Raw genomic sequence first — 17450 nt, forward strand, 5'->3', positions numbered from 1 at the left:
TATATTGAGTCACAATATAGAAAAAAAAATTTAATATGTAATCTGATGTATGTGGTATTAACTTCACCAGACAGGCAACATATTGCCCTGGAAAACATAATCGAGTTATGCTGCTATATGTCCAAATATAGTGGCCTTATATCTGGCTTATAGAGTGCAGTAAGAACACATTTAGGCCTTGAATATAATGGTCTGGGAGGTGTGCATAAACTCTTACAAAGTTAATTCTATGGTATAAATCGACAGACAAGCTTGATAATACTTTCTACTGCTAGTGGAATAATGTTTTAGTTATTCTGGTTTTGCTGTGAATAACAGATTCTTCTGGTGTTGGGATCATATGAAGTCATAAAATTAAGTCTGGACATTGCTTATAGTTAACTAATGGTACTTAATATCTGCTTTTAGTGCAAGAATATTTCTTGAAGTACTATTTTAAAGCCAGTTTTCAATAGAATATGGAAAGTAATCATACATAAAGAATATATATGGTTAATGTTGGTTAAGAATTGAATATTTCTCACTGGATTTATTTAAAAAAATGTCACACTTCATAAAAATACAATGGTCAGAATTCTTGCTATGGAAGAGTGTACTGGGAGTAAGTTCATGATAGCCACCATACTCAGCTCAAGAATTAGCTTTTTTTTTTTTTTTTTTTTTTTTTTTGGGTAACTAAAGTCTAGGCTTTTTATTTTTGTTATTTAATAGAGTTCTCCCAGTCCTTGGTTACATCAACCCACTCCTGTGACCTCAGCAGATGGTATTGGATTACTTAGTCACATTCCTGTCAGACCTTCCAGTGCAGAGCCTCATCGACCTCATAAAATTACAGTGCATTCCAGTCCACCAGTGGCAAAAACTTTAATAGATCACCACAAAGAGTAAGTTCACCAATGTTTAAAAATTATAGAATACCTTTGTATTCCATGATTTGTCTTAATTTACTTTTTAAGTAGTTTATTTAAAATTGATGTCAAAACTAGACTTTGAGGAGATACTTTTCATTGTATTTTGGCCTGTTGAGTTAGTCTGCCATCAGACTCATGTAATCCTCCTGCCTCAGCCTTCAACATAGTGAAATCAGAGGTACAAGCCACTATATATGGCTCTGTTCCTTTCATACTGGTGCATCTTCAATTCTAGAGACTGGACAAAGCTGTTTGCTTTCATAACAGAGTAATAATTCATTAAAACCGTCTCGTGTTTTTTATGAAAAAGTGATTACAGAAACCTTTGTGTATTTTCTTTGTAGAGAATTGGAGAGGAAAGCTTTCATGGAACCATTACGTTGTAATGCTTCTACATCAGTGAAAAGTGACCTGGATCTTAATAGGTCACAGGGAGGAAAGGATTGTCATTTGCATAGGCATTTTGTGGGTCCGAGGCCACCCCAGGAGACTGGAGAGAGACTAAACAAATACAAGGAGGAACATCGGCGGATTCTTCAAGAGAGTATTGATGTTGCCCCATTTACAACCAAAATCAAGGGGCCTGAGGTTGAAAGAGAGAATTACTCCAGAATAGCACCATCATCTTCTAGTCCTAAAAGTCATGCCATCAAGCAAGATAAAGATATAGAACGCTCAGTATCAGAGCTTTATAAGATGAAGCACTCAGTGCCTCAGAGTTTGCCCCAAAGTAACTATTTCACTACATTATCTAATAGTGTGGTCAACGAGCCACCGAGGTCCTACCCGTCCAAAGAAGTTTCAAATATTTACACTGAAAAACAGAACAATAACCTCTCTGCAGCTGCCAACCCGCAGTCTCTTTCATTTATATCATCTCTTTCAAAGCCTCCACCTTTGATTAAACACCAACCAGAAAGTGAAAGTTTAGTAGGCAAGATACCAGACCATCTTCCCCATCAGATTACATCTCACTCAGTCACAACTTTCAGAAGCGATTGTAGAAGTCCTACCCACTTGACTGTTTCTTCTACAAATGCACTCCGCAGTATGCCTGCTTTGCATAGGGCACCAGTATTCCACCCACCAATCCATCATAGTTTGGAAAGAAAAGAAAGTGGTTACAGTAGCCTTTCCCCTCCAACTCTGACCCCAGTGATGCCAGTAAACGCTGGTGGCAAAGTTCAGGAATCCCAGAAGCCTCCAACTCTAATTCCTGAGCCAAAAGACTCCCAGGCAAATTTGAAGAGTTCTTCTGATCAGAGTTTAACAGAAATATGGAAGTCTAATAACAACCTCAGCAAGCAGAAAGCTGAGTGGCCCGTGGAAAAGAGCAGTGGAAAGTCACAGGTTGCTGTGGCATCTGTCATTGTCCGTCCACCTTCTAGTACAAAAGTCGATAGTGTGCCATCTGTACCATTAGCTTCCAGAGATCAAGTTTGTGAGAGGTCTTCATCTGGGACAAGTAAAACAGATTACCTCAAACCAGAAGCTGGAGAGACTGGAAGAGTCATTCTACCAAATGTGAATTTAGAAAATGTTCATGTGAAATCTGAAAAAAAAATTGAAGCTGTCTCCCAGAGCAGTGTTCCCGTTTCAGTCATGTCTGCTATAAATGTAGTCTGTAATACCAAAACAGATGTATTTACATCCGCTGCCACTACCACTACTGTTTCCAGCTTGGGTGGTTCAGAAGCAATTTATTCTTTATCAAGTACCATTTTGGCTTCTGCATCCTTAGAATGTACTACTTCAAAGAGTGTTAGTCAGACAGTGGCACAAACAAAGGAATGCAAAGTCAGCACTACTGGGCCAGTTACTATAGCCTGCAGTAAGACAGGAAGTGGTGTTCATCCTAGCTCTGGCTCTTCAGGCACAACTGATTTTATTCATTTAAAAAAGCACAAGGCAGCATTGGCTGCAGCTCAGTATAAAAATAGTAATGTCAGTGAGGCTGAACTTAATACTTTGAGAAGTCAGACAGCAACAGCCTCTCTTCCCCTGGATAGCACCACGATTTGTGGTATAAGTAACAAAGCAATCTCTGTAGGAAATGGGCCGGTAGCCCAGGCCAGTCAGCCCAACTACCACACTAAACTGAAGAAGGCCTGGCTCACCAGACATTCAGAAGAAGATAAAAATGTTAACAAAATAGAAAATTCAGGGAGTTCTGTATCAGAAATTATTAAGCCATGTTCTGTCAATTTAATAGCCTCTACATCTAATGACCTACAAAATAGTGTAGACAACAGAGTCACAGGAGATAAGTATGGAAGAGATGATAAAGCCAGTAGGAGAAAAGCCAAAAGAACTTACGAATCTGGCTCTGAAAGTGGAGATTCAGATGAAAGTGAGAGCAAGTCAGAGCAAAGGACTAAACGGCAGCCTAAGCCAACTTATAAAAAGAAGCAGAACGATCTACAAAGAAGGAAAGGCGAGGTTGAAGAAGACTTGAAACCCAATGGAGTTCTCAGCAGGAGTGCCAAAGAAAAAAGTAAACTGAAGTTGCAGAACAGCAATAGTGGTGAGTAATTTGTTTATTGGATAGCCTAGCAGAAATGGTGTGGTTCCTTAGCTCTTGTTTTTAAAATTCATTTCTGCATTTCCTGTGTGCCCCTACAAAAGGAAAAGAGAGAACACTTAGATCTTCATTTTTAAGAGATGTCTTCCCTGGCTTTTGTTGTAAGTGATATGTGCAATCCAATGTGTAATGTAGGAATGACTCATAATGTTTGATCTTTTCCTAGAAATGTCAAAATATAGCTTTGTTACACTACAAAAATGTATGATAATAAACTATGACATGACTTAGTTAGAAAATAATTGGTGCTTACCTGTAGACACACTACTTAATGGTAGTGTGAATGTGGTCCTATCTCATCCTTATCATAAAGCAAAGCTGTAAGCGTATGGAAATTCCCATTTTAACAATGGGTAAAGTTAAAAATAGAAACTTGTGATTGTCTGTGATTATTCTAATAAGTATTTCCACAATAAACAAACACTTCAGAACTGGCCAGAGTTTCATTTTCCTTTGTGGCTTCAGCTGGACAAAGTGAAGAATACTTATCAGTAATAGTCATAACAAAATGTTTCTCTGTCTTTTGAAGTAGTTTTCTCAGTTTGCTTATTTCTTTGTAGATTTGTTGCATAATGCAGAAGGCAAGTAATTGTTTTACTGTATCTGTATAATCACCCACATATACAAAACATTTTTGACAGTGTGGATGCTCAAGCAATACTCCCATAAGTGTTTGGGTGCTTGAAGCCTCTTATTTGTGCCTTTTCAGAGTAAGATCTTTCCCACATAACTATGTGGGACAAAAGGCAAAGTGAAGTAGAGAAAAACAGGAGAGTGGAATCATTGAAAAGGACTAGCTCAGCTAGAGCTCCTGACAAACTGCAAGGACAGTCAGAAGGCAGAGAGGGATTGACGTCAGAGGACGCCTGGCACTGATTTAACATCATATCATATATAGCAATGTTTTTTCTTTCTTGTGGTTCTCCTTATTACCCTCTAAACTAATTCATGAGAAGATTGGTGGTCATTAATTGTTTTAATTCATGTATTTCTTTTGATGTTGGGTATTCTAATTATTTAAACTTCTAGAAAATAGCTTTCAACAGTTTGAAAATACTTCTGAAGTTAAATTCATCAAATTTTTAAATAGCATGCACATTCTCTTTTCATATCAATAATGAATATGCATGTTTCCAAGTGATATTCTAAAATAATGGACAGGTAGTAATGCTTAGTAAATCTTCTTATGTGGTGACAAGTATCTAGTTTCCGACCAGGTACTTTAACTCTCATTTGTTTGAAAGTTATAGTGACTGCTTATGTAGTTTATTAATTAAGAGTAGAGTTGATTTGCTTCTGGCCCATGTAGAAATATTACTTAATGTAGGATGTTTTCACGAGTCAAAAAATTTCTAGATCTGAATATGTACTTCTTAGATGAAACTTTACATTTTTCTCCCCGTTGTTTAATGGAATTGTCATTAGTCATGGTCAGCTTAAAGAATGAATTAGGTTTGCATGTTAGAGGATTTCATATGATTTTTACAGTATCATACATGTATACTTTATAATTGACTTGATTATGATTACGTTTTGTAATATGTTTTACATGCCCATAAATAATGTTTCTTAGTACATTCTATAGGCAGCTACAATGGATTTTGCTTTATTTAGTGTTTTGGCATATCACCATATCTTTTGCCTTTCATTTTAATTAGAAATTGGCTTCCTTTCCCAAATAATTTTTATATAAATTTACTTTATTAGCTGAAATTGTCAGCAGATTTGAGCATATTTACACTATATCTATTGATGTATATAATCTGTGACTCACCTGTAATCTGAATTAATCAAAAATACATTTATGGTGTTGGCATGAGAAATCAAAGGTTAGAGTATATTTGTGTCTCTCATTTTCCAGTTTTCACTAGGCAGGTGTTTGTGAATTTGTTAATAAAAACATAGATCTTAAAGGTATTCACTGTATAAAGGAAGCAGTGTTGTTAGATAATTTTTGTTAAGAGTGTCTTAATTCCAACCTAGCACATTTTAGATAAGTTGTCAATAAGACATTTAGAATTAAAGGATGATGTCTTTAACAAAATACTATTGTTAAATTCCTAAAGAAGTTTAGTATTGTCTTGTTTGGTCTAATAATATAGAAGAATTACTGTATCAAAAGCCTTTATAATTTTATTCATTTTTAAAAATTCAGTTTGCCTGTTTGGTATCACATAATTACATAATTATGAATTGTTTTCAAGTGTCTTTTTAAAAAATTCATTGTACTGTTTAAATTTTTACAATCACTATTAATGGGGTTTCACATTCTAAACTGTTCCCATCATCTAGAGTTAAAAGTATATTGGGCAAAATTAATTTCTAGTTAAAAAAAATAGAAACAGGCATCTTGTACTTTACGCTACTATAATCAGTTGAAAAGTAAATGATTGAAGAAAGTTTGCCAAATATAAGTCTTATCAGTGGTGTGACACTTCTGTTGTTCATTCTGACACCCTTAATAAAGTCCACAGGAGATATTTCCCTTACACATTGGAGGAGAAATTTTTATTTTATGTATATGGGTGTTTTCCTCCCTGAATATTTTTGGACTGTGTGTATGTGTGGTTCCTGTGGGGACCAGAAAATACCATTGGATCTCTGGAACTGGGATTGAAGGCTGTGAGCTTCCATGTGTTTGCTGAGGATTGAACCTTAGTTCTCTGGAAGAGCAGCCAAGGTTCTTGACTGGACAGCCATCTCTGTATCCCAGGAAACATCTTTTTAAGTCATTAACTGCTGTGTGCCATGTACATGAACATGTCTATACTGAGTTAAGTCTAATGGTTTCTAACCCTAAGATAAAGACTAAAAAAAGGGAAACAGAAGCAGGCATCAATCTTAAGAATACCTTAGTACTTTAATCCAGCTTCAAACATTACTATCTACGTGAAAGTGATTTTTTTTTTTTTTTTTTGTAATTATAATGCTTACCCTATCAATATATAGATATAGGAATTCTAGATAGGGATTGTGTTCTTAAGTTTCTGAAGCAATACTGGTTTCAAAAGAGTAGTTGTGTCTGTCTTTGATACAAGCAGAATGGATTTGAAAACAAGGATAGTAGTATTTATTCTTCAGTTACAAATAGTGGCCTGTACATCAAATGCCTGTGGTAGATCTAATAAGAAAGACAGGGTTAATAAATACAGCTGGAGGTAACAGTGGATATCTTTTAGATTTTTATAGGTAGAATTACATTTGTGTATGTACTTCATAAATTTTCCTGGCCTACAGGTTGCTCCTGTCATATAGATGACTGATTGCTTTAGCTAATGGCCCTTTATTTACTTCATGTTAATAAACAGTAATAGTGGTACTGAATGTGGTAAATAAATCTACATTTCACCTTAAAATTCTATACTATAGTCTATTTGAAATCAGATTATTTTGTTTTTCCTTTTACACTTGAGAAGGGATTTTACCGTATTTGCAAAGATTCAGGGAGCAATTTGGTCAATTTGTGTGTTTATTTTGTTTTTCATTATTTCCACAATTCATATTGTGGGTCTTTTTTCCCTTTCTTTAAAACACTTTTACTTTTGTGAAAGATAATGTTCCCACAAATATATTGATGTCAGATACGATACTGTTGTCATAGGCAACACTGTTTTAGTGATTATAGTAGTTTTTGAGACACTAGATATCCCAGATTGGCCTTGAACATTCATTCGCTCATCCTTCCACCTCAGCTTCTGAGGTGCTGGAATTAAAGGCATATATATATATATATATATATATATACACACCTTCATACACGTTTATTTTAAGCTAAATGTTTGCCTAGAGTAAATGGTTCTCATGTTTGGTGTTCTATTTCAGACTGGCCTTGAACATTCACTCACTCATCCTTCCACCTCAGCTTCTGAAGTGCTGGAATTAAAGGCCTAGTGTGAATGGTTCTCATATTTGGTGTTCTATTTATATGAATATGTAGTGTTTAAAAATGTCATTTCAGCAGAGGGTCTCCTGCTTTCCTCTCCAGTTACAATGGGTGAGCAGGTAAACAAAGGATGCTGTATATAGACAGAAATTATCCATCATATAACTGAAATTTAGTGTAATCAGCTAGAGTTTAATCCCAAAGAATATTCCTGCTAATAATCACTTTCTGACATTACAGCTGGCATTCCTCGTTCTGTGTTGAAAGACTGGCGAAAAGTCAAGAAACTGAAGCAAACTGGGGAATCCTTTTTGCAAGATGACTCTTGCTGTGAGATAGGGCCCAATTTACAAAAGTGCCGAGAATGTAGACTTATTCGTAGTAAAAAAGGAGAAGAATCAACTCACTCACCAGTATTTTGTAGATTTTACTACTTTAGAAGGTAAGTAAAAATACATCTTGTCAGGGTAGGGTTATTGAGTATTGTACTGGTATTCTGAGAGGTCCCTTTCAGGATCTGGGAGTGTGTCCTATTTGTGACACAATCTAAACAATACTAACTCATGCTGTGCTTGACAGCTGCTGGCAAGCAGCCTTTTCACATCACTATTCAATTACTTATGTTCCCACATCTTCCTTCTGAAAGATTAAATTTCTCTTTAATCAAAAATATCACCATTTTTTTTCTAAAAGCTGTAAGAAAATACCCAGTTTCTTAAAAAATTTCTTAAAGAGGTATTTGCTTTTGCCAAAACAGTTTAACATATGAGTAAACATTGCTGTCTATGAATGCAGATAAACCATCTTGGCTATGAAAACATGTCATTGTCTTGTTACATGGGAATGGTCATATTTTTGTTAAATATACACTTAAATATCATAGCTAAGGCATATTGTTATAGCTCACAAGTTTTATAATAAAATATGAAATCATAGATATTAAATTTAATGTAACTATTGGTAAGTACTTTAAATTTTAAAAGCCTATTTTTTGACTTGATTAAAAATCAAAAAAGCTTGGTAACCCCACCAATGAAAACTCCCATCCTAGAGTCTGTTATTCTTGTTCTAGAATATTCTTTGGTCCTTGGTGCCTCTGTGAAGTTTATAACCTGTCAAGGCTTACAGCTAAGCTGTTTCGTTTGGAAATGTATGGGTACTTACAGAGATGTTAAAGAGATAAGGTAGTGTGCACACAGTCCTTACTGTAGTTCCACACAAATATCAGAGGCAGGCTGCTCTCTGTGAGTTTCAGGCCAGCCTGGGCTATGTAGAGAGAGACCCATTTCAAAACAAAACAAAAGCCATTTTTACTTCAGAGTCTATGGCAAACAGTCCCTAAGGGCAAAGCATGCTACTTTAGGAAGAAGTTAAAGTTACAGAAAATAATGCTATTGCAAGTGTAGAAGACATTCCATTGGTATCATGGGAGTTGTTTTGAGGAAGATGAGAAGACCTTGGGTTTGATGAAAAGAAATGTTCTGATGAAGACAAAACTGATTGAAGATAATTCAAATAGTCTAAAATCAGTTCTGCTTATCAGGGGAATATCTTGGTTTTAACAGTGAAGGGAAATGGGGTTAGAAGTTCAAGGTCCTATAGCAAGTTTGAAGCTAGCCTGGGCTGTGAGACCCTGTCACAAAAATGAAACATTAAATGAAAATAAAAAGTTTGGTACTACGATAAAAATCCCAAGGTGATTAAAGACATTTTAACTTTATCAATTTTAGATTAAGAAAGGATAGTTGTTAAATTACACCTCAGGCATTGTGGTACATGCTTATAATTTCAGAAAGCTTACACAGGAGAATTGGTGCAATTCAAGGCCAGGCTGGGTTAAAGCATGAAGCATTGAGTGGTTGGGAAAGAGGAAGTAGAAAGTAACAATACTGCTTTGGTAACATTGGGGAGATAAATTGGCTCTCATATTCATATAATACTTGGATGGTGTTCCCAATAGTTAACAGCTGACTGTAGTTACCTAATAATAGGTGGTTGATATTGTTCCATTGAAGGTTGGAAGTCAGGGCTTTGTGCATGCTGGGTCATTGCTGTACCAGTGAGCTTTGGATCCCCCAAACCTTACTTAACAAAATCACGTAAAATCAGTGCTACTTATTATGCTACTAGGTAATGCCTGAGAATGTAAATTGATTAATAACTTAAGTATGTGTGAGAAACCATGTTTTAAATTATAAGATGTTTATAATATAGTAGTAGAATAAAAATTATTTCTAATCTTAGTTTCTAATTTACTGTTTCAGACTGTCATTTAGTAAGAATGGAGTGGTCAGGATAGATGGTTTCTCTTCTCCTGACCAATATGATGATGAAGCCATGAGTTTATGGACACATGAAAATTACGAAGATGATGAAGTAGATGTTGAAACTTCTAAATATATCTTGGATATAATAGGTGATAAGTTCTGTCAGTTAGTTACATCTGAGAAGACAGCTTTGTCCTGGGTGAAAAAAGATGGTAAGGAAATTAATATAACATGAACTCTATAAATTTCCTTTAACATAGTCTCTGTATTAGTTTAATCATTAGGTCCCTCATCTAATTTTATTGGTATTTGAGCTGTGATAATGCCACCTCTTAGGTGCTTAAGTACAGATAATTCACTTTTGAGATTGAATGGATTATTCATGAAATCACAACAATGTTTTCATAATCATGATGCAGCATGAACTAGTACGACAAAATGTCTACTTGGAAAAATTGTACAGTACCGTTTGGTGTGTGTGTGTAAATCTATCACAGTTTATAGTTGAATCGCAAGTTCTTGTTTCATTATGACTTTTGCAGATAATTTCTTTAAATGTCAGGTTTGTAAAATGGAAAAGTTAACTACCTCATGTATTTGTTTACAATGCAGTTATATGGATTCTATTTACTTCAATGTAAAGCATTTAGTATCAGTAAGCATCAGTGTGACATATGTTCTCAGTGTTTATGTTTTTCTCTGTCTTTTCTACCCTGAAATCAGTAGATTGTTTGTCAAAGTATATATGGTAATGATTAGAAACATTTTTGTGTCATAACTGAATAGAGGGCTGGCTATGACGCTCGCTATCTAATGATGGAGGCTACAGATACCACTAGCCATGCTGTACTACACACATGGTAGAAACCTTGTTTTGGATACAAGCCAGCCATTTTAATATTTACTTAGGATTCTTTCTGGGTCTTCTAAAGAATTGTGCTCATTATCAAGAAATCTGTTTTGGGAGCATAATCCTTATACTCAAGGAAGTGGAAGCAGGGGGACAGTTTGTGGCTAGCCTGAGAATATGCCAGCTACATATTGAGAAGCCATACTCTTAGAGAAACAAGAATCTACTCTTGTTTTTACATTAAAATAACTGTAGACATTCTTGATTTATTGTCATTTATTTTATTGTATTTCAGCCAAAATTGCCTGGAAAAGAGCAGTCCGAGGTGTTCGGGAGATGTGTGACGCATGTGAAGCGACCCTGTTTAACGTTCACTGGGTCTGCCGCAAGTGTGGGTTCGTGGCCTGCTTGGATTGTTACAAGGCCAAGGAGAGGAAGAGTTCTAGAGGTTGGCACATAGCTTAATGGGATTAAGTGGGGTTACTCTTTATTGCTCATGTTTTTCCTTAATTGTGGGTATGTTCCATTGTGGACATTCATAACATTTGGATAAGGAAGAGGAATTGCCTTGATTTATCGGTGTCTGCACTTGGAATGAAGTTCCATCTTCATTCTTTACCCCCTGAGTGAATCCACTCTGAGGCAGAATGTCTTCAAGTCACTAAATTCAAATTTAGCTGAGGCCTTTTTGCTTTCAGACTCCATTTCACAGTTCCCGCTATCTTTCTAGAATTGTTTAATTCAGTAGTCATTTGTGTTGTCATAATTGAAAACTTCTACATATCAGTCTATAATGCTCAAACACTTTTTAAGGATATATTGTCATTTGTGCCCTTTACCCCATATATCTTTTTGATGCTTTGAGATAAAGTTTCTTAATGTAACCTTTGCTGTCTTGGAACTCTTCTGTAGACCAAGTTAGCCCTCAGCTCAGATCCACCTGCCTCTGCCTCCCGAGTGCTGGGATTAAAGGCATGTGCCACCACATCCATAGGATGAAGAAGAAATCTTTTCTATCACAGACTTTGAAACTGTTCTGTATAATTTTTAGACACAAAATAGTGTTAGTATTTCACTTGCTAAGAAAGCTGAAGGTACAGTTTTAAAAGGATGGTATTTATGCATCAAAAGTGTTGAAGGCTTACCGCAAGCCCAGTATGTAAGATAGTATACTTGTCTAACATGTCCAAGGCTTGGGGGGGGGAGATACCATTGTACAGGCATGGTCATACATGTTCTTGAGGCAGGATTGACTCATGTTCAATTTCAGCTGGGGGGTCAATAACAAGACCCTGTTTTCCATTTATTAAAAAAAAATATTCATGTAAAACTGTTTAGTAAGTGGCTATCCAATAGTGGTATCCACCAGTTAGGGATAAAGTTAGAGTGAAGTATAGGGGTTTAAAAACCTGTGGAAGGTTTAGATGCTGTGTCATTCCATTGTCCTAGACTTGGGTGTTAGAAAGAACCATAGCTTAGCTGGCAGTGTCCTTTTCTGTTGGTAGAATTACCATACACCCTCAACCATTTTCTTATACATTGTTTACCACCAATAAGACCTAGGTATGTAAAAGCATTTCTGAAAATCTTAAGCTGTAATATGACTAAAATGGTATAACAGTGTTAAGAAATTCATCTTTGCATTTGAGTAATTTCTTAGGGTATAGGGGTATAGTTTAGAGGTAGGGCCCATGTTTTTTGTCTCCCCCCCCCAGTTGTGTCTTTCATTTGTCAAATTTTTAAAAGCTTATTTTAATCTTAACATTTTCATGAAACATTTCTGGATTTATGCTGAATTGCTTGAGCTTTGTGGGATTTTGTTTGTTTGTTTTGAAGCTCTTAGAACTACATCATGAGTAGCTGCCTATGTCAGTAAACTCATAAAGCTCTCTGAGGCATGGAGTGTCTCATGCTGTCCCTCACATTGCCGCTGAATGTAGCGAGCCTAGTTTGAGATCAGCAATAGCAATTAGTACTACCTCTATAGAGTGTCATCTTCTCCGTGTCTTAAAACTTTTATTTATTTATTTATTTATTTATTTATTTATTTGTTTGTTTGTTTGTTTATTGCATTTTGTGTGCATGTTGGCAGTTATTTCATCTATAGACCCATACATGTTAGACAAGGGCTGAATATATTAGCAGTGTCCTTAAACTTGTGTCAATATAGTCTAATATAATGTGCAACCTCTTATGCATAGAAAAAAAACTAAGAGCTAAAAGAAGATTGGCTATATTTTGGAATCAGATAGAAACTAGAAGTGACCCTTTATAGTAATAGTAGCAGGGAATAGTCATTTTAGAAAGAGTTATCACATCCCTCCCCCTTTTTTTTCTGTCTCAATCAATGCTTTTATCAGTATTCATTGGGTTTTTGTTGTCTTTTCTGACTTTTTAAAAATACAACAAAACAAAATCGAAGACTGCCATTGCAGTTTCATGTAACTATACAACCATTATATTTATACTCAAAGAATTTTCTTGAAAGAAGGTATATTATCTTACAGACAAAGAGTTGTATGCTTGGATGAAGTGTGTAAAAGGACAGCCTCACGATCATAAGCATTTAATGCCAACTCAAATTATACCTGGCTCTGGTAAGTCTAAGTATGTGTTACTTTGTATTATAGGTCCTATTTTGTCTAGATAGAAGAGCAGTTTCAGCTATATTAACTGGACATAGTGATAAATATCTGTCACCTAAGCATCTGAGAGGTTGGGGTTGCTATGTGTTTGAGAACAACCTTGGTTACACATACAGTAGGTATTAGGTTCAACCCCAACCCCCCACCAAACAAAAGCAAGTACTTTTATTTTTTAGAAAAGTATGGCTTAACCAATTTAATTGTCTTGTTCAAAATGGTAGCAGCTCTTAGATTTAATAAAGATGGGGGAAAGTCTTTTCTTCTCCGACCCAGTATAATAAACTACGCAGACACTATGGAAAAGGGAAATTGAATAATGATATTGTTTGGATTGTAGTGACTCTTCCTACAAGTTTTGAGCATACTGATAACTTAATAATCGGACAATATGAAATTAACAAATTTGGTTGGTGGTAGTTCTGTGATATCTGGAGGGGTAGGTAGTATTGAGTAATAACTGGTGAGAAAAACATAAGCATTCTCCTGTTCAAGCATACTAAGGAAGGCATGTGCCTATAACAACCAGTGGGTCTTTACTAACTGCTGTTTTGTTTTACAGTTTTGACAGATCTTCTTGATGCCATGCACATTCTTAGGGAAAAATATGGTATTAAATCCCATTGTCACTGTACTAACAAACAGAACTTACAAGATGGAAATTTTCCTACAGTGAATGGTGTGTCTCAAGTAAGTAAAAAAGTCTGTTCATATACAGCCTTTAGTAAATGACACAGCTTTGGGAATTGGAAACTCAGTTAATGGCCCAGCACAGCAGCCATGCTTGTAATCACAGCATCTACTAAGCTGGGGCAGAATTGCTGTGAATTCAAGGCCAGCTTTAGCTGCACAATGAGTTCTTGGATACACTGGGAATATCTCAAACAGGAACAAAAAAAATAAAAAAACTCTAGGTTTTTGTTTCTATATTAATTGTAGATATGTCTCACAATGACTGGTGTTAACTGAATAATTAAGGAAATAGTGTTTAAAAACTCAACTCTTTTACCCTTACAGGTTTTACAGAATGTTCTTAACCACAGTAGTAAAACTTCCTTGTGTATACCTGAATCTCAGCAGCAGAGCACCCCTCAGAAATCTCAGAGCAATGGTAGTAGCAGCCCTGGAAGTGTAAGCACAGACAGCAGGTTGACCCCTCCAGAGTCCCAGTCACCGCTGCACTGGCTAGCTGATCTTGCTGAGCAAAAAGCCAGAGAGGAAAAACAAGGTAAGCAACTATTAAAGTTTGTATTAAAGGCCTGAAGTATACCAGTGTACTTATTGTACATGACCGTAAATAGTTTGTTTGGTGCTTTATTTAAATTATATCTTAGGATCAAGAAAGTATTTGTCCTTTTTTATTAGGAGCCAGCCCTCCTTAAGATTTGATGATATCAAAATTAGTTCTGTACTCATTTATGAATGTAGTATTCACAACAGGTAGTCACTCAGCTACACATTTGAGATGCTGAGGAAAGCCTGTTCATCCCAATGTAGCCAACGAGGGACTTAAGTCGTCTCCTTTGTGGTCAGGTGAATGCATCAGAGCCACCACAGCTTTTATTCCTCACTATAAAATGTAGGTTACCTATTTTTCTATACTTTACTATTAAGTGTGTACTAACTATTTGTTAAATTATATTTCAGAAAACAAAGAATTTGCTCTTGAAAAGGAAATTAAAGAAGAGGGAGAACAAGATGCCTCTGATTCTCCAAATGGCAGCACATCGCCTCCAGCCTCCCAGAACAGTGAACAGGGCTCAACCCTACGTGACTTGCTGACTACTACGGCTGGCAAGCTTCGTGTGGGCTCTACAGATGCTGGCATTGCCTTTGCTCCAGTGTACTCAATGGGAGCCTCGGTGAGTCTGTCAACTAGTGTGTGTTTGTTAGATGTGGGTTGTTGCACATTTTGTACAAGTACCCTCCACTTAACTATAGCTATACCTCTAGCCTCTGGTTTTAAATTTGTATAGATGTGATGTTTAGCTATGGTTTTAATGAAACAGATACATATGAAATAAACAGCTAGGTCTGGTTTCATTACAATTCTAACTTCAAAGCTGGAGTTATCCATCTTAGGTAGAATGTTGGAGAAGTTTATTTGAGTCCGGCAGAGCTCTAAGATTGCTGTTTGCAGCCTGAAGGTTAGGTTTGTAGTGACAGAAAGTAGATCTATGTGAAAATATCTGAAAAGTACTTGAAAAACAAATCTAATTACTTGTCAATAAAAAGGAAAAATAAAATGTTATAGTTGCTTTTAAAGTATATGGTTAGTTCTTACCCCTATTCCCTCTGCCCGATACATACCAATGTGTAAAATAGGATGACTGTTTCTGGATCTCTCTTAGAGCCAGTAGTTTTTTTACATTACCAAAATTAGGGTCCTTATTGTTTTCAGAAGTTGTTTGTTTTTCTTAATAGAGTGGCAAAAGTGGACGGACTATGCCTAACATTCTTGATGACATCATTGCTTCAGTTGTTGAAAACAAAATTCCACCAAATAAAACTACCAAGATAAATTCAAAATCAGAGCCTAATGAAGAACCTAAAGAAAGCCGAAAATCTGCCACGAATGAAAGCAATAAATTATACAGTGATATACCACATTCTTGGATCTGTGACCAGCATATTTTATGGCTTAAGGATTACAAGAATAGTAATAACTGGAAGCTTTTCAAAGAGTGTTGGAAACAAGGACAGGTAAGAATGTTAACAGTGGTTAAAACTCTTTATGGACCTGAAAAGAAGTAATAGAAAACTTGATTCTCCTGTGTGGGAAAAAAAAGACCCTCAAAATTAACAGATTGCCAAAATTATTATTTCAGGATTTCTGGTTTTGTCTAGAGGTATATAATTGTGTATAAGGAAGTAGATTTTTGACAGATAGTTTTAGTTAATGAGTAACGTGCATTAGTAATACATTTACAATTTTTTTCTGATTTAAGTCTTTTATTAATATGTTAATATGAAAAGCAATTGTATTGAACTGATGAAAATGTAGATGGGTTTCCCTTTTAATGCTTACAAAAATTTTAAAAATTGTTAAGTTTTAAAAATCTTTTATAGGCTTGTGATAAAACACAAAGCATACAGTTTTCCACTGCATACCATACCCTGACTTATTAATTCATCAAATTTTTGTTTTGGATTTGGATTTTTGAGTCAGTGTCCTTTTATGTAGCATTGGCTGTCCTGCAAGTCACTGTTTAGACAAGGCTGACCTTGAACTCACAGAGATCCATCTGCTTCTGTCTCCAAATCATTGGATAAAAGGCATGTGCCACCATACCCAGCCTTCATTTTATCGAATCTTGAATATAATTTCCTTCTGCCCAAGTAATAATTAGTTTTTATGACCAAAGTCCTGACTTAATGTTTTATATGTGATTCACATATTAAGTATCTAAATTAATAAAAAATTTGGAGCAGACTTAATTACCTGCCTTATGGTATTATATTACTTTGTTTCCTCCTCCTTGGAACCAATTACTACTACCCTTCTATTTTTTATCTTTAAGTATTACTTGTGTGTTTGTGTGCATGTGAAAGTTGACAGCTTTTGGGAGTCACTTCTCTCCCTCTACTCTTGTGGGTTCTAGGGATTGAACTTAGGGCATCAGTCTTGCCTGTATCACTTTTACCAGCTGAACCATCTAACCAGCTCTACTTTAATATGCAGTTACTGAGCATCTAATTAAAGACGTAAAACTCAGTAGACTTTGTGAAGATGAGTAAGAACTATTTTACTACAGCATTCCTCAGTATTTTAGTCAACTATGTCCCTGTGGTGAGAAATGGTCATTCAGTCCAACACAACACCACTGAACACTATCTAGGTTTTGCATATACACAAGAATGATGTCATAAATCTTTGAGCCTTTTTGGATCTGCTACCATTGGTGAACTGAAATTTTGAACACTTCATTTTATGTTGGGACTTTTTGATAGGAAACAGTCACATGGTCATTTGTATGAACATGTTAAAGAATTTAAGGACTTTTTGAAAGGTGCTGTGAGAGTCTGGCTAAGCCAAGGTACTAATTCAAACAAGCTATTATGAATTACTTAGAAATTGAGTAAAATTTTGTAAGTTAACATGGCATTCCTTGACATATACTAGTTATTGCAGAACTCTGTAAGTAGGTTGGCTTGTTTTGAACCTAGGAGAGGGCGGAAAAGAAATTTACCACCTTAAAGAATACACAACGAAACACTCTTTAATAGTAAGTGATAGCTATAATTGGCAATTTAAAATAATTGACTGTACAGCAGATACTTACAGGAGAAAAATATCAAAGGTAAAAGGTCTGATT

General features: G+C 35.6%; 1 protein-coding gene across 7 annotated transcripts in view; it reads left to right on the forward strand.

Annotated features, from left to right (window-relative positions):
- Positions 1-17450, forward strand: part of Jmjd1c (jumonji domain containing 1C) — a 114473-nt gene that overhangs the window by 80489 nt on the left and 16534 nt on the right. For all 7 annotated transcript variants that reach the window (XR_007834678.1, XM_051186836.1, XM_051186837.1 and 4 more), the window contains 10 exons: positions 712-884; positions 1256-3435; positions 7616-7817; positions 9640-9854; positions 10788-10940; positions 13000-13089; positions 13697-13824; positions 14152-14362; positions 14782-14996; positions 15559-15837. Coding sequence is in view for 6 of the 7 variants with exons in the window: in XM_051186836.1 (XP_051042793.1) it covers positions 712-884; positions 1256-3435; positions 7616-7817; positions 9640-9854; positions 10788-10940; positions 13000-13089; positions 13697-13824; positions 14152-14362; positions 14782-14996; positions 15559-15837 (3846 nt within the window). In the remaining variant the exon portion in view is untranslated. The remainder of the gene's footprint in view (positions 1-711; positions 885-1255; positions 3436-7615; positions 7818-9639; positions 9855-10787; positions 10941-12999; positions 13090-13696; positions 13825-14151; positions 14363-14781; positions 14997-15558; positions 15838-17450) is intronic.

Source organism: Phodopus roborovskii, unplaced genomic scaffold, assembly GCF_943737965.1.
Source record: "Phodopus roborovskii unplaced genomic scaffold, PHOROB, whole genome shotgun sequence".
NCBI lineage: Eukaryota > Metazoa > Chordata > Mammalia > Rodentia > Cricetidae > Phodopus > Phodopus roborovskii.